This window comes from Mirounga angustirostris, unplaced genomic scaffold (genome assembly GCF_029215605.1).
Source record: "Mirounga angustirostris isolate CCGP_5_RB_7025 unplaced genomic scaffold, mMirAng1.0.hap1 SCAF_17, whole genome shotgun sequence".
NCBI lineage: Eukaryota > Metazoa > Chordata > Mammalia > Carnivora > Phocidae > Mirounga > Mirounga angustirostris.
Genome location: NW_026991725.1, coordinates 48,535,930 through 48,562,027, shown reverse-complemented (window position 1 = coordinate 48,562,027; position 26,098 = coordinate 48,535,930). Strand labels below are relative to the sequence as shown.

The 26,098-nt window shown below is 55.3% G+C and overlaps 1 protein-coding gene across 6 annotated transcripts in view; it reads right to left on the bottom strand.

The window, feature by feature from the left end:
• NTN1 (netrin 1) overlaps nt 1–25,875 on the bottom strand; it is a 174,775-nt gene extending 148,900 nt beyond the window's left edge. For 3 of the 6 annotated variants that reach the window (XM_045889868.3, XM_064582127.1, XM_054511062.2), the window contains exons 1-2: nt 10,757–10,911; nt 9,244–10,325 (exon numbers count right to left, since the gene is read on the bottom strand). In XM_045889868.3, the coding sequence (XP_045745824.1) occupies nt 9,244–10,261 (1,018 nt within the window). In that variant the 5' untranslated portion in view covers nt 10,262–10,325; nt 10,757–10,911. Of the gene's footprint in view, nt 1–9,243; nt 10,326–10,756; nt 10,913–11,053; nt 11,113–25,414 lie in introns of those variants that run through there. The other 3 variants (XM_045889867.3, XM_054511059.2, XM_054511061.2) reach the window with 3 other exon arrangements.
• Between the last annotated feature and the right edge of the window lie 223 nt (nt 25,876–26,098).

Sequence of the window (26,098 nt, the reverse complement as noted above, 5' to 3'; positions counted from 1 at the left end):
GCCCTGGTCCTAACCATAAGCAGGGGTGAGAAACACAGAGAAATGCCCTGTCCCATTCTTCCCAGGCCTGGCTGGGTATCACGGTGGCCCGTCGGCCTGAGAACACGGTTTCAGAAGGGGTTGGTTTCTGTGGATTGGCGGGAACGGCAGCTGGGAAGGCTGGGCCGCGTTCTCCCCGGAAACTCTCCCCAGGTCTGAGCCACGGAGCGAGACAGGGCTGGGCCTGGGAATGAAGAGTTGGCTGCGATCAACCTGCCCACCTCTGAGGGCCGGCTTCGGGGAGAGGAAACACACTGGCCGCAGGACTCGGGGGCAGGGTGTCCAACAGCCCTGCCCTGCGGCGTCCGACTCAAAGGTACTTTCATGTTTCGGATGCCAGATTCCGTATCTGCAAACACAATGTGTTTCCTTTTTCATGCTGGGGCTGGAGCCATCAGTTACCGTTTGGCCCAAATGGAAGCAGAGCACCGGGGAAGCGGCCGGGGGAAGAGTCTCGCAATGCCCCCCAGCTGTGGCCTGGGGGCCAGGACCCAGCTTCTAAGTGGTGAGGGCCCCAGGAAGCCTCAGGCACCAGAGCCCTGCCCCCGGCTGGGGCATGCTTTCCTTGGCATGGGAGGGTGGTTCCAGGGGGGAAGCGTCTTGCAATGCCCCCCAGCTGTGGCCTGGGGGCCAGGACCCAGCTTCTAAGTGGTGAGGGCCCCAGGAAGCCTCAGGCACCAGAGCCCTGCCCCCGGCTGGGGCATGCTTTCCTTGGCATGGGAGGGTGGTTCCAGGGGGGAAGCGTCTTGCAATGCCCCCCAGCTGTGGCCTGGGGGCCAGGACCCAGCTTCTAAGTGGTAAGGGCCCCAGGAAGCCTCAGGCACCAGAGCCCTGCCCCCGGCTGGGGCATGCTTTCCTTGGCATGAGAGGGTGGTTCCAGAGCTCTCCCCGTCCAGGGAAACCTGCCTGGAAGCTTCGGAGCGGACCCTCCTGGAAGGCACCCTTTTCAGGGAACCTGGTCTCTCACGAGCTCGTGGCGTGGGAGAAAACAAAAATACTAACCGCAGAGCCAATGCACGTGGGAAATGTGTTGCAGTGGACTGCAATGCAATCCTCCCACGCTAGAGGACCTAAATCTGAAACCGCTTCCTCTCCAGACCCTCCGCGTTCGGCAAAGTGCCTCCCTCTGAGGGCCCAGCCCTGTTTTCGGTTTAGTATGAAGGTAAAAGTATTCATACTTCACACGCACAACCTCCCCAACGAGAGTGCATTCCACTCGCAGGGAGGGCACCCACTTCACACTTCTTTACCTCCCAGACCCAAGAGAGGGCCACTACCGCTGATGGCCCCAGAAACGTCCACTTACAGGGTTCTCCTTTGACTGCAGGCTCGGGGAGCTGGGGAAGGTCTTCTGGGGCCGAAAATGTCACACGGTTCTCATCTCCGAGGCTAATTCTAAGAAATCATGGCAGTCTAGGGTATTCTATTGAAAAGGATGCTAATACCCTGGGATCATCTCTGGCCTTAAAAGAACAGAGTGCTGTGACTGATTAGCAATGTCTGCCCCGGTTTCGGAATGGGGGAGTGAAGGTGTGACTGCTAAGTATGCACCACGGCCACCCCAAGCTGGAACGGATGAGCCAAGAAGCCCCAACAGTGATAATCAGGCGGGCAGAGAGTGTCCCCGCCTTTGGGATGCCCCATCAAATACAGAACAGAATGCAATACACAGGGGCTTTGGGAAACTAAACGAGCTCTATTCTCTCTTCCCTGTTACCTAAGGCTCAGTTATTCAAACCCAGGCCGTTTAAAGATCCCTGTGGTCCTACAGATTGTCGAACTCAGGTGCGGAGCCTCTGGCGATGTGTGAGAATTGCACAAGACAACTACTACTCCCTCTTATCTGTAGGCAGAAAAGGACCTGGGGAAGAATCTAGAAATCTATCAATAGCACCAGCCGGGAAGAGGGCAAGGAGGGGCTCCAATGTGAGGCTCGACCACCTGCACAAGGGGGTGACACCTCACCTACCTCACCCAGGCCAGTCCTGAATCCTCCACAGAGATGGACTTCCGGCACCTTCTTCCAGCATCCAGGCTGAGTTGGGAAGACTCCTTGGTTATCAGTGGATGTAGCGTGCTAGGGTGTTAACTTCCTGCCTTTCAAGGGTCTCACCCAACAGATTCCCTTCGCCCGCTGAAAAGCCACCCCTTTCAATAACCACACCTAGAGACATCTGTCTTCTGGATCTTCTCTACATGTGCACATGCACTGCAACACGAATTCCTCTCCCCCTAACGATGGCCTCTACACTAGTCCCATCAGCAGAAGGCCCAGGGGTGTCCGGAGACAGCTCCCACACGGGCAAAGCCAGGGCACGCTTCTCCAGTCCCGGGCAGAGCTGCTCAGTCCCCAGCACCCCTGTCCCCTCTCGGTGACATCTGCTCTTGAGCTCTGTCAGTGGGCATCTCAGAGAAAGGTCTGTCGGGAAGGAGGTTTGGGGCAAGCACCGAAGTGTCAAGAAGGGTGTCACTGAGTGTCAAGACGTCTCAGACAAGAGGCATTCCACACTCGGCCGCTCGCGTGCCCACAGCCCCTTCTCTCTGGCACCGAAGAAGGTGGCCGGGCTGAACGCACACCCAGCTGAGGCCTCCCGGGAGCTGGGGACGGGAAGGAGGAGCTACCGCTACGGGCCAAGGGCTGACCACGGGAACGGGTGTCTGCCTTCTTTTTTTTTTTTTTTTAAGATTTTTTATTTATTTATTTGAGAGAGAGAGAATGAGAGACAGAGAGCATGAGAGGGAGGAGGGTCAGAGGGAGAAGCAGACTCCCCGCCGAGCAGGGAGCCCGATGTGGGACTCGATCCCGGGACTCCAGGATCGTGACCTGAGCCGAAGGCAGTCGCTTAACCGACTGAGCCACCCAGGCGCCCGGGTGTCTGCCTTCTGACGTGGGGAGAAAAGGCACATCAGTTGTACAGGGTTCCGAAGGCCGATGAAAATCCAACTCCGAGTTTACAGCAGGAATGCATTTTGGGGATAAGCATGCGGGAATGCAATGCAGAGCTTGCTAGGCTATGTGATACTGGTCGAACATCAGGACAGCAGACAGCGTGGGGCACTGTCCCCGGCAGCTCCCGTGCTCCAGGTGCTCCCCAGAAAAGCCATCCCACCGGGGCTGGGTACAATAGGACGCGGCTGCTATGTGATCAGCCTTGAAACCAGCACCGCTGATAACCCCCTGCTCTCTGTGTCTGCAAGGGCCTCACTGACTACGCCAGGATGTGCCCTGCGGACCAGTCTGCAGGTAGTTCTGTGGGTGGCAGGGACATCCGTTTTGGGGGAGGCTTCCGTTCCTGGCGGCCATCTGATGTATTGAAACAAAACCCATATAAAGCCCCTATTACAATGGCTGGCGCTTAGTAGGGGCTTGTGGTCCCTCTTCAGGATGTCACTTGGACTGCCTTGGACTGACATTGTCAACTCCTCAGTTCCCCGGCCTCCCAAACTAATGCCACGTCTTCCGAGGCCACAGAGCCCACAGAGGCTGCTGTGGGTCTTCCCAGACGACAGGCAAAATGCCGTGGGCCACTCTGCGAGTATTAGGCTTAAATCCGGAGCCTTTCAAAAAGCCCTCTGAGACCTCCGGGCTCCCTCTAATGAAAGGCACTGCAGAAACCCAAGGTATGATTATCACTTCTGAAAGGAAGAAAAAAAAAAAAATACTGGCTCACAAAATATCCATCCTGGTGCCTCGACAGATAAGGAGGTTTTATAATCCGGTTCCCTAGGGAGCCATTTATTTTGGTGAGGCCAGCGTTCACAGCAGACACTGTCAAAGCCATCAAGATAACAGGAATAACAACCCAGTGGACTTTTGAAGTGTAAACATAAAAGTCTATTAAGAATACAATGTTGGTTTAATCCCAAGACAAAAAATTTACTTAATGAAAAGCACAACTCATCTCCAGAAGGAGATATCGGTACCAGCTGTGAGCAGAAAAGGAGGGGATTCCTTCCAGGGAACATCTGAATTTCAACCCACTGCCTTTCCAATATTTACTCTGGACATAAAGTCTCAAATACTTTTCCGAGGATCTCATTTTTCTACAGGAGGAGGAGGAGGTCAGAGAGAAGTCTGGGCAGGGCCAAAGGCTTCTTGGCAAAGCCTGGAAATGCAAAGACCCACCCTGGGAGGTTTACCCTGACATAACTCCGTCTCCGTTCTCTCTGGGTAGAGTAGGGAGCAGCCTCCTTGCCCACCGGATGCTGGGGAGAACCGCAGCAGAGACCCTCACTCCAGCCGCCATGCAGCCAACCGAGATCACCAACGGCCCTGTGCGAACACACATGAACTTCACCTACCATGCTAGCAGCCAGGGTATGCCGCTAAGCTCATCTCTTCAAAAGCACTTCTCAGCCTACTTCCTAGATTTTCTTCTACAAGTTCCAGAGAAGCAAGGGGGCTACGGAGCACTAGGGAAACGGAAAAGGCCTCATCAAAGAGGATTTTGTGATTATGAGCTCTGTTTCCCCACCTTTGAGAAAGATCACGGGCCCTGAAATCAAGAAGAGACTTGGCCATCACCAACCCTGGTGGATGCCAAGACCTGCAAGAAAGTATTTAAACCCTCTTCACTATATTCCTAACTCCCAGTGCCCACTAGGCCTGAGGGCTAAAATGACGGATGATTTTTTTTTTTAATTTATCTGACAGAGAGAGAGAGAGAGAGAGAGAGAGAGCACAAGCAGGGGGAGCAGCAGAGGGAGAGGGAGAAGCAGGCTCTCCGCTGAGGAGGGAGCCCAACGCAGGGCTCGATCCAGGACCCTGGGATCATAACCTGAGCCGAAGGCAGACGCTTAACCAACTGAGTCACCCAGGTGCCCCTGAAGGATGGTTTCTTCCATACAACTTCGTATTTATATACGTATGATCATAATTAATACAACATAACATAATCAACACAACAAGGGAACCATCTCCAATTCTGGCAGAAGTAACAGGTGGTTTCAGTTCTCTCCTATACGTGGATATGTAACTACCATCCACCCACCGACCTGTCCATCCATCCGTCCATTCTCTGTGGAGTCAGCACAAAGGATGCAATAAGACAAAGCATAAACATCCAGCTCTACCACCTACTAACCACCATGGCTTTGGGAAAACCATTCTAATGTCCCTAGGTTATGGTTTTCTCATCTGTAAAATAAGTGCAATCATACTGTGTATTATTAGCATGGTTGCGATGATTAAATGACTAAGACAAGTGCTTGGCAAAAAAAATAAGCTCTCAAGACTTAACCACCATAATGATGATAATTATAATAATTACTAAGACTATAAAAACACTCACTGATCTACAGCTATGTGCCAGGCTCTAGGCTAAGCAGCAAACAATTTTAGCCTTCTGATTTTGCAAGAGTCTTTAGTGGGGCGTTGGATTTCTCACAGCAACACCTCCAATACAACACCCCTCTCTTGCTGGGGATGATGCGCGTGAGAGCCATTTGCAGCATGAGGACCCCCCCCCACACACACAAAGCCATGTTTAAACAATTACCAGCATTATGTTGCAGGTACCCATGGCCATAGGAGGCCAGCCCAGCACGGTGCTCATCTTGCAGAGACGTCTTTTGTGTGGGTTTTGGGTTTCAGCTGGGCAACGCAAAGCCATAGAGTGAGTCGCAAAACGAGTTTTCATAAGCTCACCCTGTCACAAACCAGGCAGGGGTTCATGCTGACATCCCCACAGTAAGATTAAACAGCATGCTTCGTCAGGCACTAAATACTAACACAGCTCCGACGTCAGGGGGACACTGATTAAAACTGATGTCAATAATTTATGAAACACAATATGGTCTTCAGATGCTCTTTTGGAAAAAAGAAGAAGAAGAAGAAGAAGAAGAAGAAGAAGAAGAAGGGGGGAGAGAGAGGGCCTAGCAACCCAGGTGGTTTAAAACTGTTCATGCATTCTCCCTTGAATGTACACACACCCCCACCATGCATGGATGCTTCTTTACGCGATGAATGTAAATGCACATGTGTATAAGAGCATATGAGCACCGCTGATACATATGGGCGGAAGAAAGTATTTAGTTATTCCACTGAGAGTTGTCGAGACTGTAACGTTATACACGGTCTTGTCTTTCATATTGTTTTGAGGGGTTTTTTCTTCCAGAAGAAATCCAAAATTGCATTTAAAATAAAATTGGGCTTTACGAAAAGTTCACATTTATTCCGTAGAGAACTCAACCTTGAAAAGGTACCAAAAAGAAAGCTTGACGAAAGAAAACCTATAGGATGTACGCATTTCCTTGCAATCCGAAAGTACCTCGGCCCTGTGTAGAACCGTGAGGTCAAATCATAATATCCATGTCTTTTTAAATTTTTGGAGGGTTTTTTGAGGGGGGAGGCGGTATGGGAAGTAACCTAGGGAAGGATGCCATTTTACTCTATTATAAATCACTGTCTCATTATTTTATAAAGGCAAAAACAAAATATCACAGTGATAACGCTTCATTTTTTTTTTTTTAAATCAGGACTGATTTTTGGAATTTAAAAACATCCTTCTTGACTTTGCCTTCACTGTAAATAATCTGGGTAGTTTGACTTTATATGTCAACAGTGTGAAATTCACAAGTTGGGATTATGTTGGGGGAAAAAATTTGAGCCGCTGATAGTACAAAAGTCAGTGTGTGAAGGATTTATTAATGCTTTTTTTCCCTAGCACAGTGCCCTGTGTGTCTCAGAACACCTGTCAAATACTAATTCATTCACATATCTCCACTACAGGGCCTTTTCATAAAAAGCTCGACCTTTAATTGTAAATCACTTCTAAATTGTCTTTGCTGGCTTTCTCTTTTGCGGAATGATGGAAAAATCACTAAGACTTCAATTAAGACTTTATGGGAACTTCAACCTGACGTTCCCGGGGCTGTAGCTACAAGATATCAGAACATCTATTCAAAAAGGAAACTATAAATAACTTTAACTTAGTTGAATTGGCTTTGCTTTTACGAGATGACTGAATAATTGGCAAGATTTAAAGATACTTTAACTACTGAGAATTAAAATAACTTCAGGAAAAACCAGAAAATATTGTTAGCCGATTATTTGTCATGCAGATTATGTACTTATTAGGCCCAATTAAACTTTTTGAACAAAAAACACTTACTAATTACATTAGTTAATACGTTGATTGCTCAATTTGGCTGTTAAAAAAAAAAAAAGTCAATCCAATTTGTGCACATAGTTAATGCCGTGGTCAAAAGACAAAATCCTAAACTACAGAGATTATTTCAAGTGCATGACCATTGTTACAACAAATACGGGTTCCGTCTCCACATCCAAAGTGACAGGGAAGAGATGGGGGCGGGCGGTGAATCTGAACAATACCAAGGCTAAGACGAATCTTCAAGCCAATACAATGTTACCACAAGATCCAGTGTATTTGCCTCAATGTATTCACTTGCATTTGCCCAATTAGACCCCGCTGTTGACAACCCCAAGATATCTTTCATATGCACATGCAAACTAAAACTGATAGCAAAACCGTGGGAGGCCCTTTAAATGTCAATAAAGGGCTTTTACGCACAAAAGGAAGCAAAGAAAAGAGGGAGGGGGAAAGAGAAGGGATGGGAAAAACCAACATTTCTAAAGGAATGGAGCAGATCAAAGCAATTTTATTCTCAAAGACCACTAAGTCAGGGTGTAACTGCTAGCTCGCCGCGGAATCCTGCAAAGTCTCTTCAAGCTGGCAACCCGTTCAGTCCCTTAAATGAGGGGGATGAACAATTAGGTCTGCAAAAGCGGGACCCGGTGCAAAAAATGGACGGCCTGCGCCAAGCAACAGGAGTTGCAGCCCTCTGCAGCCCAGGACGCCTGACTGGGCCTCAGTGCCCACCCAGCTCTCCAAGACATGTTTTCCATCCGCTTGCTCAAAAGTCTGCATCCACAGTCATGAGGCACAAACTATTCGACAACAACATGACACAATTAATCAGAACCAGACCTCAAAACGTGTGTTTGTGGGGACCAGCGCACTTAGCAATGTGCCTCGGACCGGGAAGAGATTGAAGAAACCCGCGCTGGCTGCCTGGGGGTGGGGGGAGGGCGGGATAGCTATATGTTCACAAAAGATGCACACGGAACGGTGTAGGGAGGAACTAAATACTGTTCATTAAAATAGAATGTGGGATTTGGAAATTTACATCTCATACTGGAATTCCCTGGCATTCCTCCTCCCCCCCCATTTTGTTTTTTGTTTTGTTTTGTTTTGTTTTGTTTTGTTTTCCTGGGGAGAAACTGATGCCTGAGAGTTTCTACAGCAGCAAAGTTGTACAATTCAGAAATAGAACGGATCTCTCTCTCTCTCCCCCCGCCCCCCACCCTTTTTTTAAGCCTCATTTCTGACCCAACAGTATTCACCAGTCCTGGTTTTGTCAGATTTCTTTCAGGACTTGAAAACCCATTAAAAAGCGAGAAGCTGGACCCTTGGTTAATTCAAAGCTCTTCCATTTCACCTAACCCTGATGTTAACAACACACACACACACACACACACACGTTGATATACTTTCTGGGACCAGGATTATTTTAAAATAATTACTGAACTCTCCTTTATAATCTGTAGATAGTAATTAATTTAAATCACATCATTCTTCTGCTAACACAAATACGCTGTTCAAAAGGGGGGAGGGATTTTTTTTTTTTTTTTTCAAACCATAAAAGACAAAAAGAGGGTGCAGGAGTGATATATTCGTCCGGTGCCGAGCTGGCCCCAAACTGCAAATCCCTCTGCCATCTCCCAAAGGATTTGTGGTTGGGGAGCTGGAACTTCCCGGGAACCGGGCCTGGGTTCCCAACTGCGCGCCCAGCTGCAGCCCTGGGAAAGGGTGGGGGGTGGCGGGGAGGGTAAGGCGGAGGTGGATCCCAGAGTCCCGCCAAACTGAGGGTAAGGCAACGCATGTTTGCATTCGAGTCCGGAGTCAGGGGGACCAGTCAGCAAGTTTTCTGCAAAACCCTCTGCCCCGAAGCATTTCTCAGGCTTCCCGGCTTCGCAGAGCGCACCGGGCGCAACTCCGAGCGCCCGGGGCCAGCGCCACGCGAGCCCGTGAGCCGGCTCTCAGCCCTCCCCGGCCCCGGGACGTCCCGGGACGCGCCCCCCACGGTCCGCGCCGCGTCCACGCGGCCGGCAGTGGTCCCGTGCGGCCGCCAGGCCCCCACCCCCAGCCCGCCGCGCGCGGCCCCGCGGCGCCCCCCACTCACCCACGCACTCGTTGGCCTCGCGGGCCGTGGCGCGCTGCCAGGGCCGGTCGTAGTGGAACGGCTTGCAGCGGTCGCACTCCGGGCCGGCCGTGTTGTGCCTGCAGTCGCACACCAGGCTGTCGTCGCGGTCGCGCACGCAGCGGGCGGCGTGGCCGTTGCACTTGCAGCGGCCGCCCACCTGCAGGTCGGACACGGCGTAGAAGTACGAGTCGCGCGCCAGCTCGGAGTCGTCCTCGTTCTCGTCACCGAACGTGTGCAGGCGGCTGAAGGCCACGCGGATGTCCGTGGCCGTGACCCAGTCCTGCAGCACGGGCGAGTTGTCGAAGTCGTGCGCCGAGGGCCGCCCGTCCAGCGTGCTGAAGGCGATGAGGCCGCCCGAGAGCGGGCGCATGTCGGTGTGCGAGTCGGTGCACACGGCCTCCTGCTCGTTCTGCTTGGCGATGGGCGCGCGGTGCGGCCGGTTGTACATCTTGCGGCACTGCGTGGAGTAGAACTGGAAGGGCACCCACGTGCGCCCGTAGTCCATGGACTTGTAGATGGCCATGGACTCGGGCCGCGGCGAGCAGAACTGCAGGCTCACGTAGGTCACCTCGAACTTCTTGCCGAGCGACAGCGTGAGCGTGACGTTGTGCGGGAACTGCAGGTAGTTCTCGGACTGCCAGCACGTCAGGTTGTGCGGGTTGTTGAGATCGGTGAGGAAGGCGGGCGGGTGCGCCTTCCTGGGGTCCGACGCGTTGCAAAGGTGGCAGGAGCGCAGCCGCTCCTCGCCGCGCTCGCTCACCACGCAGTAGCGCGCCGGGGGCCGGCCGCAGGTGCTGGACACGCGCACGTCCTTGCCGAAGGCCGCGTTGACAAAGTCGGGGATGCAGCGGCGCGGGTGGCCGTTCTCGTCCGAGCAGGGGTCGGGCTGCGCCGCCTGGCCCGAGAACATGCTGAGCCCGGGCCCGCCGCGCACCGCGCCCACCAGGCACGCCACGGCCGCCAGCGCCGCCAGCGCCTCCCACACTGCGCGCATCATGCTGCGTCCAGCTTGCCCCGGCCCGGCCGCGCCGAGGAGTCGGTCCGCCCGCCGCGGAAGGCGCCTGCGGAGAGAGGGGAGCTGCGCTCAGCCCGCCCGCCCGCCCCGCGCCCTCCACTCCGCCCCCCTCCCCTCCCCGGGCGGGCGGCGAGCCGGGGCGCGGCACCGACCCCGCCGCCGCCGCCCGCCCGCCCGCCTCGCTCCCCACAGTCCCGGGGGCAGGGGGGCAGGCGAATCCGGGCCCCCGCCCCTCCCCGCGAGCCCGCACCGCCCGCGCCCGGGCTTCCCGGCCGGGCGGCGAGCCGGGGCCGCGGGCGGACGCTCGGCTTCCCGGCCACCGCCGCCTCCACGCCGCCCGAGGGGGCATGCCCGCGCCCCAAGCCTCGGCGCACGCAGCCCGCGCGGCCCCGCGCCCCTTCCTCCCGCGGCCCCGGGGGTCCCTCCGCGCGGGCCCAGACCGCGTCCGCGCCGCCGAGTCCGCGCTCGGGACGTTACCTCTGGCGAGGGCAAAAGAGAAAGAAAAGTTTGCCGGGCCCCGGCCCGGAGCCCGCGCGCCGGACGGCGGGGAGCCCCTCGCTCGCGGCCGGCAGGCGCGTCCTGCCTCAGCGCGGGCTTGCCAGCCCCATGCCCGGCGCGGCCGCCGCCGCCCCAGCCCCGGCCCCCGGCCCCCGGCCCCCGGCCCCCGGCCGCCGCCGCCTCGCTCGCCCGCGTGACGACGCGGCCGCCCGCTCCCGCCGCTCCCGCCGCGTCGGAGGGCTGCCCGGCCCGCGCCCGGGGCGCACACACACTCACGCTCGCGGGCGCGCACTCACACACGCACGCACGCCCCGAAGGCGCCGCCGCCGCGCCGCCGCTCGCGCCGGGAGTGGGGGGCGGGGGGGAGCGCGGGGGCGGGGGGCGGGGCCGCCGGCCGGGGCGCCGGCCAATCCCGTCGGCGAGCAGCCGCCCGCTCGCGAGCGAAGTTTTAACCCCGGGAAAGAAGAAAGTTAAAGGGAAGCGGCCCGGGACGCGGAGCGAGCGGGAGCGCGGGCGGGTGGCAACCGGGGCGCCCGCGGAAGGGCGGCCGAGACAAAGGGAAAGCGAGGAGAGCGCCCGGGGGAACCCCGGAGAGGGGGCTGGGCCCGGCGAGCACCCCACGGAGGGAGGGGGGCCGGCCGGGGACTGTCAGCCCCGCCCGGGGCGCCCCGCAGGTTTCCGCCGGCCCCACGCCCCGGGGGAGCGCGCGGGCGGGGGGGGGGGGGACGACGTGCTCCCTCCTGGTCCCGGCCAAACACATCTGTGTTTGTTTTCTTTGCTGCGCCGAGGTCGGGCCTTCCTCCAGCCCGGCCTGATGGCCCCGGTGGCACCGCGCACAGGGCCGTGCCCCCGTGGGCAGACAGCCGGGAATGCGGAGGAAGAGGGAGGGGGGGACGTAACCTCTGCCAGCTCACCCCTTCTTCCTGAAGCCCACCGGCGCGGGCGAGAAGGGGCCGCTACCCTGTCCCCCCTCGGTTGTCACCCCGCGGTGGGCCTGTGTGCCGGGAAGGCGGCTGGCTCCTTGAGTCCCGGGGATCCTGTGGTGGACTGGAGGCTGAAGAGGAGAAAGCAGGCGGACAGCACCGGGGCCCGGGCCCACGCCCCTTCCAGACGGGTCTGCGGGCCTCGGGCTGGGGGCAGCCCGGCACTCCCCCCCCCAAGAGGTACCCTGAGGCAGGCTTGTATTTTCAAGGGTGCTCTGCCCCGCACAAGCTCACGCGAGCCTCACGACAGCTTTGCAAAGTAGGTCTTAACTCCATTTCGCAGATGAAGAAACTGAGGTCAAGAAGCTTGCCCAACATCTCCCATGGAGATGTCAACATGGATCAAATCCGGGAATAGAAACCAGGGCTCCTTCCTCTCTTCCTTGTCAAGTGGATAATAATCCCACCCAATTATAGAGTCTCACGAGGAAACCTTGGGGCCACCCAGCTTCTTCTTGCCTCATTCTCTGCCACCTTAACAGAAGGACGGAGGACAGTGACAGCATCCTTTGACTATCCTGCTGCGCAGCCAAAGCGCTTTGGGGGAAGAATACCCTGGGCTGAGAGTTTGAAACTCAATCCCTGTTGGTTTGTTTCTTTTAGATGAGTGATCTAGTCATAAATCTGGACTGAAAGCCCAGGGTTCTGGTTCTGGCCCAAGAGCCGGCTTGCTGCATTATCTCCATCAAGTGTCTCCTTTTGTCTTATTGGCATTCTCATAAACTGAGAATCTAAGGGGCCTCAAGGCTCGGTTGGCCCAGCTCAGTCTCCTTGGAAAACTGCCTTCCCCAGCCTCCCTGAGAGAGGGCCACCCAAGCCAGCTCTTTTAGGGATGGGAGCTCACCACAGCCCAAGGAAATAAATGCATTCCCTTGCACGACAGACAGCCCAGATTCATCCTCTGCCCTAGGGGAACGCTTTAGCTTTGCTTTCCCTGTGCCATTTACCACTCCCTACACTGTTTATTTCTGCCTTGTGGCAGAGAGGATTCTCGGTGACTTACGAGGCTACTTAGTACATGACAAAATAACATAAATTAGACAGTGAGGTGAGAGGAGACAGAGGGAAAATTTAACTCTTGTGGGCTGGGAGATCCAAGGGCCATGTCGAAAGCATAGCAGTGAGGAGTAATGCTTTGAACCCAGAGTGTGTGGCCTTGGCGAGTTTTCCATCTCTCTGTGCTTTGCTTTCCTGGTTTGTAAAAAGGGGACAATAATATCTATCTCATAGGGTTATGAGCATCAAATGAGTTAGCTCATATGAAGACTGTAACTTATAATATGTGGACACACCCATAATGCACTTACATAATCTACACGAATAAAGTGTATATGTAAATATACATAAAGCCAGGCACATAGCAAAGGGATGTAGCAATGTTCACTGTGACTACTAAGTTGCTAGATCTTCATAGATATTTAAAATAATTTAGGGGGCACCTGGTTGGCTCACTTGGTTAAGCATCTGCCTTCAGCTCAGGTCATGATCTCAGGGTCCTGGGATCGATCCCCCCTCCATCCAGCTCTCTGCTCAGCAGGGAGTCTGCTTCTCCCTCTCACTCTCCCTCTGTGCTCTCTCTCTCTCTCAAATAGGGATAAATAAAATATTTTTTTAATTAAAAAAATAAAATAATTTAAAGAAGAGCATTTAATTACATGCAAAGATGTTCATGACATATTACAAAAGGGGGGAAGCAAATTACAAAACATGAGGGGCGCCTGGGTGGCTCAGTTGGTTAAGCGACTACCTTCAGCTCAGGTCATGATCCCAGGGTCCTGGGATCGAGTCCCACATCAGGCTGCCCTTGCTCTGCGGGGAGCCTGCTTCTCTCTCTGCCTCTGCCTGCCACTCCCCCTGCTTGTGCTCTCTCTCTGTCAAATAAATAAATAAAATCTTAAAAAAAAAAAAATTACAAAACATGATGTCTCCCCCAAAAGAACACTATGCACAGTATAAGCTCATTTTTATTTTTTTTAAGTATGCATAAAAAGACAACTTGGTTCACCGTGGTCATCTCTGGATAGTGAGATTACAGGTGATTTTTATTGCTTTTTGCTTGGGCGTTCAGTTTTGTATGGTAGAATAAGAAGGAGAGCGAAGAGAAGAAAGAAAAACCAGGAGGGGGGGGAATGGGAATAAAGCAAAAATGCTCCCTGGAATGTTCTATTCACCTTCTGTGGGTGGGCCACAAACTTGTCCCTCAGCTTTCCCGCAGCCCAAATGAAAAGGAAACCGTGCAGTTACAGGATTCCCGGTGTCCATGAGATAAAAACAGACAAACCTATTACTCAAGAGAATTACAACTATTCTTGGGACTAAGATCAGACAGGAATTTCTCCCCGGGGCGGTGGGGGTGGGGGAGGACATAAAGGGAACACAGTAGGTGGTACTGAGCACACAGCCTCAAGACCATCCCCATGGTGGTGACAGCAGTGAGCTCCATGGGACGGTTTCTCTGTGACGGCCCGCAATAGAATGGTGGCATTACACCAAAACACAAGTCAGGGAAAGCCAGTCTGGCCAGGACAGGTCTGAAAGAAGCAAATCAGGGTGCCCAGCTCATTGCCCACCCACGTTGGGTCTGTTTTGGGGGGTATCTACTGGGCTGGCTTGCAGAGCGCGCTCCAAGCCTTCCTTCTGCTGTGTTGTTTCTGTCCACAGAGAATTTTTTTTTTAATTTTTTTATTAAGTAACCGCTACACCCAACGTGGGGCTCAAACTCACGACCCCAAGACATCCTGGAGATCCGGAACATGCTGGGATGCAGTAGAACATGTCTACCTCCATTCAAAACCCACCTCCCTGCAACTAATACAGTCCATGCAATTCCAGCCCCACACGGCAGCCCAGCCCAAGGACCTGCCTCTTCCAAGTTTTGCAATCAGCCCTCTATCATCCTTCAGTTTTATCCGTTAGGCAAAAATGTTTCCAGTTCTTTCCATGACTTCTCACAGGGCAGGTTTCTGGCCCCTCGGCAGCCGCTCCCAATGCCCTTTCATTTGTCAGTGTCCCTCCCTAAAGCATACTGCCCTCTGAGGGGACAAATGAAAAAAACAGATGTCCAAGTGTTGTGAGAGCTTCTCAAGGTGGGGGTTATAAATACACACCCGAAAAGGCATGTCGGGCTCCGGCAGCAGGATCCTCGGCACAAATAGTTCAAAACACAACAGTGCCGCTCTTGGATGAGAAAGCAAATTCCCAGGTGTTCCTGCAAGCAATGCGGGGGGACAGGGGGCCGCCATTCTCGGCGCCCAGTCTCACCTGGGAAGCCTGAGGATCACTCTAGGAAGAGGAGAATGTGGCCCTTTCAAGAAAATCTATAAGGAGCCAGAGGAGGAGGGGAGGAAAGCCAGAAGACTCAGGTGCCCTAGAAGCCAACAGGGAAGTTTTAAGGAAGGCGGGGTGGTGAGCCGTGTCACGTGCCTTCAAGGTCAAGATAAGATCTGAAACAAGTCCTTTGGATCTGAACGACAGGGAAGTCACCGGTGACCTTGGCTAGCAGGGGCAGAGGAGTGCTGGGGACAGACGCCAGACTGCCTCGGGTCATGGAAGCGGGACGGCAAGTGTAGACAACAGTTCGCAAAGCGTGGAAACGAGTGGTAGGAAAGAGATAGGGTGATAGGAAGGAACGGAAGGAGAGAGGTTGAAGACAGACAGAGCCAGCCTTTTAGAATAGGCGGTCAGGTGCCAAAGCATCAGGAAGTGGGAGCATCTTCTGAGAGTGGGGGAGCAGGTGGGAACACTGGAGGTTGGAGGACAGGGGAAAGCTTGATTGGGTCACTGTGGAGGAGAGGCGGATGCTTGCTGGTCAGAACTCTAGTTCCTGCTGAGGTTGGTGACCATCTATGAGAAAGAAAGCCCCAACTGTCCAAGGCACAGCCCTCCGCCACTGCCCCAGCAGGGCTCGGCAGCCCCTGTGTAGACCCAGAGAAAGTAGGACCACCGGATTAATCTAGAGTTGCAGGTTTCTTCCAGGAAGTAGGACAGAAGGGGTAGGGGGGTGGCTGCTGGGATGGACCACGGAAGCAAAGCTAAAGAGAGAAGACATGAAGACATGAAGACAGGAGAGAACAGGAAACGGAGCCCAGGGTTCTAGAACTGTGCTGTCCAGTGCAATCGACGGGAACCATTGTAACTATTTCAATTTGGGCTTGAATGAATCAAAAGGAAATAAAGTTAAAGTGTCCTCCATTAATCCTCATTTATAGACAGAGGCGATAAAGAACACTTCTATCATCCCAGAAAGTTCTGTTGGACAGAGCTGGTCTGGAAGATTCAAGAAGAAAGAAGAGATGTGGCGAGTCGCCGAGAAGATCGCAGTCTCAAACTGGAGTCCGAAGGGAAGATTCCAGAGTGGGAAGAGCTCTGGGTGATGACGAGGCCCGCTGAGGACAAGAGGGGGCTTCCTGCTGGGAGGCAGAGGTGAAGGGGACTGGGCGTAAGGAGGTCCAGGTGCCGGATGGGCTGTCCACCTGGGTTTTAAAGGCATGCAGGACCAGCCTCAGGACTTGGGGTGAGATGAAGGCTGAACCAGGGACTGGTGTCTTCAAAGAGGAGGAGAGTGACCTAGATTGTGGCGTGTGGGGTGGGGATTCAGAGGAGGAGATGGGAATTATTTCTTTGATGAAGATGGAAGGAGCTTTGGGTGTTGAGGAGGACGGTCCCCCCATGCCCCCGGTCCTGGGCGTGGGGTAGTGTGGTGTGGAGGGTAGTCCCACTGAAGAGGCCTGTGGTGTGAGTGAGGGGGGGCTGGAATGGGGTATGAGCAAGAAGGCAGGTCAGGGGGAGCACTCAGTGAACATGGGGAGGATGCAGGAGAGGGCAAGGCCCAGCGATGGGGGGCACCGGATGTCACAGGCTAACGGCTTGAGAGGAAGGGCTCGGAAGAAATGAGATAACCCAGGGCCTTCATCGTGGGCGTGACCAAGGGTCCTACTTCTTAAATCAAGCATTGATTTAATGCTTACTGTGTGCCAAGCCGTCTTCCAAGCATTCCATCGATCGCTAGCTCAGAATACTCCTAACACCTGACAAGACAGGTATATGATCCTCTCCTCTTTATGGCGAAGGAAACTGGGCTACAGGGAAGTGATGTGCTGAAGATCACATCCCAGGTGAGCAGAGGAGCAGGGTTTTGAACTAACACGATGCGGTACCAGGGTTGGGAGCTCTCAGTCACCGCTCACGGGTAGGACAGACTTGGCTGACATTTGGCACCCATGGGCCTCCGCCACGGCTGGACAGGGGAAGGGGGATACAGATCTACCTGCAGTAGGAGCTGAGAGCTGGCTTGACTGAGCTTCTGAGTGTGTCTGGTTCCCTTACTAGGGCAGACATGAAACCATTTGGTCCCTAGGACCCCCGAGAGAAGCCGAACACTGTAGCACCAGAGGAATGAAAGATTCTGGAATCTGATGCAGGCATCTGGCCTCCCCAAAAGGGTCAGGGTGGCCTGCTTCGATAGCATTTCTCTGGGAAACAGGAAGAACTGGACGCAGACAAACCATGATTCCAAGTCCCCTCGAGCTGACCTCATGTGACCTTGAGCAAGGGACTCTGCCCATCTCGCAGTGAAACGGGGATCATCACACTTGTCGTATAGGCTTGTGAGACAAAAGGCTTGTGATTAAAAAGATGGGTTGTGAAAAGAAAGAAGCTGGCCTCTTAGATGATAGTTTAGGGGTTCTTTGGACTTTGGGTTTTTTATTTTCAAAATCCCCAGATCTGGTTCCCAGATCCCTCACCCTGGAAGAATGAGGCGATGCTCACCCGACAGGCCTCATGGAGGATTGCTCAAGGTGACCCCATTCCCTCGGCAGGGTTTCGGGAGCTGGGACAGCTTGGGGAAAGGTTTTGGAGCATGGAAGAAGAGGCCTGTATAGTGTGGAGGGTTTCTGGAGGTTTACCCATCCATTTCCTCAGTGTTGTGGATGGTCCTCACCTCCAGCTCGGGCCTCCCCAGTTGCCAGCTTCTTGGCTGAGGATTCAGGATTTGGCACAGAAGCCTGTACAAACCCCAAATCCACCAAATCCTTTAATCTACCAGAGTTCTTTGAAGGGGTGAAAATGCCTGTGGATAAGGGGAACCAGCCGATGTAATTTATTTTCATTTGCAAAAACCTTTTGACAAGGTCCCACCCTGAATGCTATTAAAGTAAAGAAAATGCTTCACCATGGGGGGAAGCTTTGTCAGGGATGGAAGGAAACAAAGAGTTCACATAAAGGGACAGTCCTCTGGATGGAGAAAGTGGGGGGGGGGCGGGGCTCTGAGCCCAGAGTTGGGGTTCAGCTCCTTCAACACTGACATGAGCTCTGAAGGAGGACATTCTCTCAGGAAAACCTCAAAGTACAGAGGTGATCTCAAGAAACAGAATACATGGGCTGGGGACACAGACACGGTTCGCAGAAGGTGATGTATTTGGAGGAGAAATAGCTTGAAAAACTTTTATAGGGCTAAAGGTTTTCAGTTGCGATTGAAAAATGCTCTTTTAGGGCCCGAACGTGGGCTGTTTCCTGAAGATCATTTCTCCACAGAGGTGCTGTTTGCATTTAGGGCCGGAAAATTCTTTCCCGGGCAGAACAGTTCTATGCCATGGCAGGGCATTTAGCATCCCTGACTCCTGCCTGTTAAATGCCAGTAGGTCCCCCAAAACACACACACACACACACACACCAATCACTCCCATCACTGGAAAACAGCTCCTCACATTTATATATCCCCCCTAGAAGAACCTCCCACTCCCCCACCCCATTCTGATCTACCTGAAATTTAGCCTAATGTGCCACTAAGCACCTCCCCCCAACACACACACACACACACACACACACACAAAGGAAAAAGCTAAATAAATTCTCAGAAAGAGAACTGGAAACGAAACAAGATGCACTTATGTTTAGGATCTTCTGGGAAGGTCTAGTCCTCATATCTCAAATTGCTTGTGGAGGTGGAGGTGGCCGGGACAAGAGTAACTTGATGGTGGTAAGAGCCGGGAACATAAATAAAGCAGAGGAGGGGATGATGGAGAGTGCCAGGAGGAAAGGTGCATCTTACACAAGGTACTGGAGTGGGGGAATGGGGGTTGCCTCTCTGAGAAGGATCCAGTAGAGCAGAGTTAAGTAATAAAGGGAGCTGTGGGGATATGGAGGTTGGGGAGTGGGGAGAAACGTGCATTCCAGGCGCCAAAGACAGCAAGTGCAAAGGTCCTGAGGCACAGTTTGACTTGCCAAGGAACAGGAAGGAGGCCAGCTTGGTGCGGGCTTGAGGAGCGAGACGGGGAGTGGTAGGAGATGAGGTCAGAGAGGTAAGCGCAGGTCAGGGTACACACAGTCTTGCGGACTTTGGTAAGGAATCTGAACACTTCAGGATCCATCCTGGGTATGCGTAGCTCTTAATACCACATCGTTGCCCCGACTAATCCGTGAGCTTCTTGAGGGAGGAATCATATCTTCTCCCTCTGACTCCCCAGTGTCTTCACGTGCTTCCAGGCACAGAATAGGAATGCACTACAAATTCATGACAATTAAGTAATTAAAAACCTACAGAATTATGGACAACCGGTGATGGTGACCAGCTCTGGCAGGCAGAAAAATGCGCCCGCCCCCAAGAAGATTATTCCCGTCTTCATCCCTGGAACCTGTGAATGTCGCCCTGCCTTCGGTCTTTGCCACTGGGACCCAGTTGGAGACCATGAGCTGGGAAGATCACTGTGGATTATCCAGGTGGACCCTAAATGTCACGCCTCAAGAGAGAGGCAGAGGGAGCACTGACAAGATAGAGGAGGAGAAGGCCACGTGAAGCCACAGGCAGAAATCACAGTGATGCAGCCACAAGCCAAGAAGGCCAGTGGCCACCAGAGGCCACCAGAAGCTGAAAGAGACAAGGAACCAATTCTCCGCTGCAGCCTCTGCAGGGAGCACGGCCCTTGATTTCAATCCAGGGATGCTGATTTCCAACATCTGGCAAATCCTACAGCTGCCAGAATTAAAAGGGTCCCCTTCACATCTTAAAAGGTGACTTGGGGGATGGGAGAAAGGAGCAAAGCGAGGGACCACTAACGCACTGGTCCTGAAATGTTCCTGAAGTCTTCTCGGGAGCAGGGACCATGTCTGGCTGTTCGTTCCCTCCCACATTGCTGAGCGGAGCATTTTCCACATCCGCTTGCCAAGAGCTTGCTGTCAGTATTGAGGTATTGTAAACCCCCTTTTTTGGAAGCCAGGATTCCAACCCCTTTATGATTCAGTCCAGAAGGAGGTCCAGAGTCTCCTGAGCATTTGAGAAAAGAGGAGCCACACTCTCAGGGGACTCCAGTCCACGGGGAAGCCTGGATGTGTCTTTACTTCGAAGTGCTTGTCGGCTGAGGTCAGGTATCTTCTGTTTTTCTGGAACCACAGATTAGGATGCTTGAAAGAATGGGAGATCACTGGACATTGTTACTCTATGAAGTCACAGCTGACCGTGGACTCTATCCCAGCCACCACTGAGGGATGCCGGACAGGTCCCACCCAAATTCCCGAGGGCACCACTGTATTGGAGAAGAAGTAGGAATAGCCCTTCCAGAATGTCCATCTGTTGCTCCCCCGTTTACAAGGGAAGAAGCTGAGGCCCAGAGGCTGAGCAAATTGCCCAGGAGCTGATGTTCCTCAAGATGGCTGTGAGTCATCCAAGTAGGTGGCGGGTCTCCTGTTCAACCGCACTCGGGGAAAACCTGCTATATTCGATCTTGCTAACTTAGGTGGGGAAAAGAAATCATGACTTTGACGGAAAAACGTTTCTCGTGACAAACGACTATATAGAAAGTTTCTCTGCCTAAAGGAGTAAGCTTCGGTTAATTGCAAAAAATAATCAACTATGCAGAAGAGCTTATTTCCCCACCCTCCCCCCAAATGTCACTCAAATGAGGTATTCCCGGTCCGCATGTCACACAGGGAGAAAGTTTAGGGGACTTAATTCTAAGAGGTGGTACAGGATGGAAACAGACACAGACCATTATTGATTGAGATTTGGGTGAGTGCACAGATTATTCAACCTGACAAGGTATTAAAGGAACGTGGAATGGGGGGAGGGAGGGAGGGGACCTCTGTCACCAATGCTGCCACCTGGCAAGGAGTAGCCACCATGCTAGCCCCCGGAATGATGCCAGAAAGTAGACAGAAGCCTGCATGGATGTGACCTACCCTACGGAGCAACCTCCCAGCCTCTGGCTGAGCACACGGTCTCTGGGGGCTCTCGGGGCGCCCAGCTTCCTAGCCCTGCTTGCAGGGAGCTCCTTGAGTGCTCAGCAGGGCAGTGCTCCCGTCATGCCCACCCCAGATCTCCATCCACACCTCCGTGAGTGTGGGTGCTATGGTGCGTCCCTCCCAAATCCATATGCCGAAGCCCTAATCCCTAGCGTGATAGCATCTGGAGGTAGGAGGGCCTTTGGGAGGTAATGGGATCATGAAGGTGGAGCACTCCTGATAATACTAGGACACAGCAAGAAGGCAGTTATCTACAGACCAGGAAGAGAGCCCTTGCCAGGAGCCAAACTGGCCGGCACCTTGGTCCTGCACTCCCCAGCCTCCCAACTGGGAGAAGTAAATGTCTATAGCTCAAGCCACCCAGCAGGTGGAGTTCGGTTACATCAGTGAGCAAGCCACTTCACCGTTCTGAGCAGCAATCCGCTCTCCTGAAAAATGTGACATTACATCTCCATCCTGCCTCCCACCCTCCCGCCCTTCCTTCCATCTCTGCCATGGGTACCAGGAGTCCCAAGCCAACAAGCAGAGGCAAGAGACCCGGAGGTGTCCAAAGCCCTAAACAGATTTATGTTTTATAAAGAACCCAGTACAGCTGCCATCACATGGTTCCCCCAGGGTCACCCTGCTCTTGAGCAGATGACAAACTGCCCTGGGCCACCGGAGATCAGGTAGGGGACAGTCACACCAGCGCTGCAAAAGACTGGGCTTTGGGTTAATAAGACTTTCCTGATTACGAATAAGTCAATGAGCGTGACTTAGGGAAGACAGGGAGGGGGAGGGGAAGCCAGCCCCAGCCCCACGACTGCGTGCCCAACCCCTAGCACGGTTTGGCACATTGCGGGCACTCGAGAAACGTTTGCTGAATGGAACAGACAGGGGGCCCAGACAGAGCATCCGCACTTAAGGATTAGGGACTTCTTGACGTCCAGACGCATGTCTGGGCTCGAGGCTAGCGGGTCTAATCCGGCTCTGCATCCGTGAACATTTGTTTCCCATGAATCCTTCACCCGAGCAAGGAAGACTCACATTGTAGGTCATGTTAGCCTCACTCTAGAACTCACATGATGCTTGGAAGCATCAAAATTCCATAATCTGTCACACACACACACGCAAAGTACCATGTGTCCTGGCTCCAGAGCGGGAATCAGCCTGTTTCAACAGGAGCCAAGGACCCTCCCGGGGCTGGGTGCCCTCACCCTGGGTCCAAGGGACTCAGGAGACAGCTGCCTCCTGCCTGAGCCCCCTCAGCTAAGATCTGATTTTCTCATCATCTGGATAGTCTCAGCGACTCGCAGCAAAGGGATGAACCAGGCTGACCTTTCTGGAGGTTTGTTTAAAGCAGAACAATGTTTGTCTTGTCCAAACACTATGAATTACTCCAGAGAATCCTGCCCAGTTTTACAATTCACAGCTACAAACGGCTTACATAAATAGGGGCTCGTCCCCTCCTTCCCCCCCACCCCGTTTTTAACAGCTTCTCCTCCCCCCCCCCTTCCACTCTTCAGGCCTTCCCCCTGCCCCCCTCACACCTTCTCTCCTCTGAGCCCCAGCCTGGTGAAGGGGCAGGTGTCGGATACTCTGGACCACAGGTCACACCTGGGTTATTGCTGGCACAGATCCCCTATGGTGGGTGGGCTGCTCTCTCTGTCCCTGGTGTGGGCAGGGGTTTGCCTTGCTAAGGGAGGGGGGCCCCTCTGGGCACATTTGTACCGTGGGGTGGGGGGCGCTGTGGTGCACAGTGTTAGATCCAGCTGTGAAAGCGTGTTGGTAAGAAAAGGCTCCTGGGTTTGGGGGGTTCAACATCCAGCCCATTTAGACCATCCTCATCTGGCGGGGTGTTCAGCTCATCCACAGCTTTTCCTTCTCAGGCTGCACATTGAGGGGGCGGGAATCCCCCAGTATCTCCTAGAAATAGACCCCCCCCTCCACTTCAGGCCTCCCATGGGGTAGGAGACAGTAAATGCTGCTCAAATATGAAGCACAGAAAGTGAGCAGGGGCATGGTCTTGGGAAAGGAGGGTCAGCTGGGGACAGAGCCCAGTTTCCTAAATTATCTCCCTAAATATAGTCCTTACACCACCTGCACCCAAATGCTTTGGGAAGCTTGTTTAAAATGCAGATTTCTGGGCCCCTCCCCAGGCCGAGGGAAGCTCTCTCTGGGGTAGGGCCCCGGGCTGATGCCAGAGTCTGAGAAATCCTCTCTAGCTCAAGTCCTCTGATTAAACTTGCTGGATAACCCCAGCAAGCCACTCCAGGACTCACGATCACCACCTGCACGGCGGCCCCAGACTCTGAAAAGACCCTTCCCGCTCTCAGATGGTGTGTTTTCAGGGACAGCTGGGTACTAGAACCCAGAAGCAGCAAGGGTGGGTGGAAGCAGCCTGAGACAAATTTTGGGGAGTCACTGAAGCTCCCAGGAGAGGTGTTGGTGAAGATTTGGACAGATGCCAGGGGAGTGTGAGGCCAGACTGGTGGTTGGGGGTGTGAGTGGTGTGTGGGATCCTTGTACTGAGGGTCCCCACTGGGAGCCAAATGCGATTTCATCTTTGCTTTGCAGACAGGGAAACTGAGTCACAGTAGGGAGGAGTGACTTCCACCCAGCAGCTGGTGAAGAGGCATGGGATGCCCTCCCCTATACACCCTGGGACACCCATCTGGCAGTCCCAGAAAGACCCCTTCTCCCCCAGCTGTTTCCCTTGTCATTCTAGCCTCTAAGAGGTTGGCTCTTAGGGCCACAGCTCCTTCTAGCTCCTTCTCTTCCTTTGATGGGAGGGTCCCACTGGGCGGAAGGGCCCAGAGCCAAATCTGCCCCTCGAGGCGGACGCACGGTGAGCCCCAACAGCAGGAAAATCAAGTGCCCAGAGCTTCACCCTGGAGAGAGCCAAGCCAGCCCTGCCCACCCGGAGACCCCACAGCCGGGCTGGGGGCGCTGTCGGTCCGCGGTCCGCCGGGTCAGGGCTGCGGCTGAAGCGCACGATCCCGCTCGGCCGGAGGGAGGGCACAGGGCGCCGCCAGGGAAAGGCCCTTTCAGAGCTCGAAGACCCCTTGCGCGCAACGCTCGCGGGGACCTCGGGTCGAGAGGAGGTCAGAGGATCAAGCCGCGGGAACTCAGCGAGTGCCCCAGGGCAGCCCCTAGGGTCTGGGCAGGAGTGGCCAGCTGGAGGCCGCGGAGGGCACGGTGTCCCTTCTCCAGGTCCCCGGGGAGACGGAGCTGATACCGCCGGGAACCCAGAATCAAGCGCCTGGTGAGGGTCGGGATTCCGGGAGAGTGGGCCCTGTTCCTACGATCTACGTACGCTTGTGCATTGGATTCCATCGACAATTCGGGAGATCCAGAAGCCTGCTGCGTGACCTCGGGCACGCAACGCACCGCTCGGGGCCGCGGGCCCTCCTCTTTTGCGAACCGCGGGGTTCGGGACGGATGCTCCCCAAGCCCCAGCTCCAGAGTCCGCGCCTTGAATTAGCGGCGCCTCCTTCTAGTTTAGCATTCGATTCTCTAATCAAGCTCTTTGTCCCCCGCGGCCTTAACCCGAGCCCCCAGCTTCCCCGTCTCCCTCGACCCCCGCCCGGGTCTCGCCCTCGCCCGACTTTCCCGTCGAAGGGCCTCGAGTGAGTGATTCCCGGGAGCCGAGGCCGAGGCCGGCGGGTCCGCGGCGCGGGCCGGGGCTGTATGGAAATGGCCAGAGAAGCCGGCGGGCGCGGCGGCGATTTATTCTGGGAGTGACAGCCCCTTTGAGCGCTCAGCGAATGGCATTTTCTGTCTGTGAAAGCCTTTCTTCCCACCTCTGTTCAGATTAGCCCGGGGGATGAATGCGCCCATTATCCAGCCCGCTGACCATTCTGAAACGCCAAATTAATTACTAAGCACTGAATCAGGCGCCGGGGCCGGGGCACCGGGAGGTGTGAAAATAGCGAGCGGCTGGAGCTGGGGAAGAGGCGAGGGGCGCAGCGCCGAGAGGCCGGGCGGGGTGGCCCGGGGCGCGGGCGCGGCGGGGCCCGGGCGGGCTCGGCCGGCGGCCGAGCGCGACCTGCCGGCGCGACCCGGCGCGACCGCGGGGCGAGCGGGCTGCGGGGACCCGGCGGGCGGGAAGGCGCGGGGCGGGGGTGGCGGCTCCGGCCGGCCCCCGGGGGCTCGCCAGGACCCGCGGGCGGAGCGCGCCAAGCGCGCCGGGCGCGGGGCGGAGGCTCGGCCGTGCGCCCGTGCGGGGCCCCGAGGCGGCGCCGGGCCCCGCCGCCCCCCGCGCCGCCCCCGCCCCGGCGCTGCGCCGCTCCGGCTGCGCTCCGAGGCCTTCCCCAAACTTGGGCGCCGCCCTCCGACCGCAGCCCCGGCCGGAGCTCCGCGAGCGCGGGGCCGCCCCGTGTCCCCCCCCCACCCCGCGCCCCCGGGCCCCGACTCCCGCGGGCCGGACGGCACTTACCTCCCGAGGCGCGGCGCGGGAGAGCGAGGCGAGCTCCCGGCGGCTCCCGCTGGAGTGCGAGGGGCGCGGAGGAGCGCGCGCCTTTAAGACTCTTCCGCGAGACTCCGCCAGGTGGTGTCAGGCCGGCCGGGCCCGGGCGGCTCCTCACCCCCGCGGCCGCCCTGCTCCCGGCCCGCCCCGGGCAGAGCCGCAGCCGCGCGCTCCCCCTGCGCGCCCCGCGGCGCCCGCTCCTGCCGCGCTGAGCCGGGAGCACAGGAGGACAGGATGGGGACAGCTGCGGACCCCCGGGTGCCCCAGAGGAAGCCACTCATCCTACCCACTCTCGCTCAGGAGGGCCCGGGGCTTGGAGGAATCTTATTTTTGGACCGGGTGCTGGGGTGGCGCCGGGGGAGCACAGGGCTGGAAAGTCTTGTCCAAGGACGTGCGATTACGTCCCCGCTGTCATCACCTCGGGACGCGCCTTAGGTCCGTGCCAAACCGGTCCTGTCGCCCTTGATCCAAGATGGCGAGGGGACACGCCTCCCCCAGTCGCCGCGGACAAGACCGGAGCGATTGAACAGACCGGGAGCCGTCGCCACTTAAAACTAGGGGGAAGTGCCATTCACACTCCTGAACCAGAAAAGTTTAAGAGGACCCGAGGGAAGGTTGAAGGAACTCCCGTTCCTCCGGCGACAAGCCGGAGTC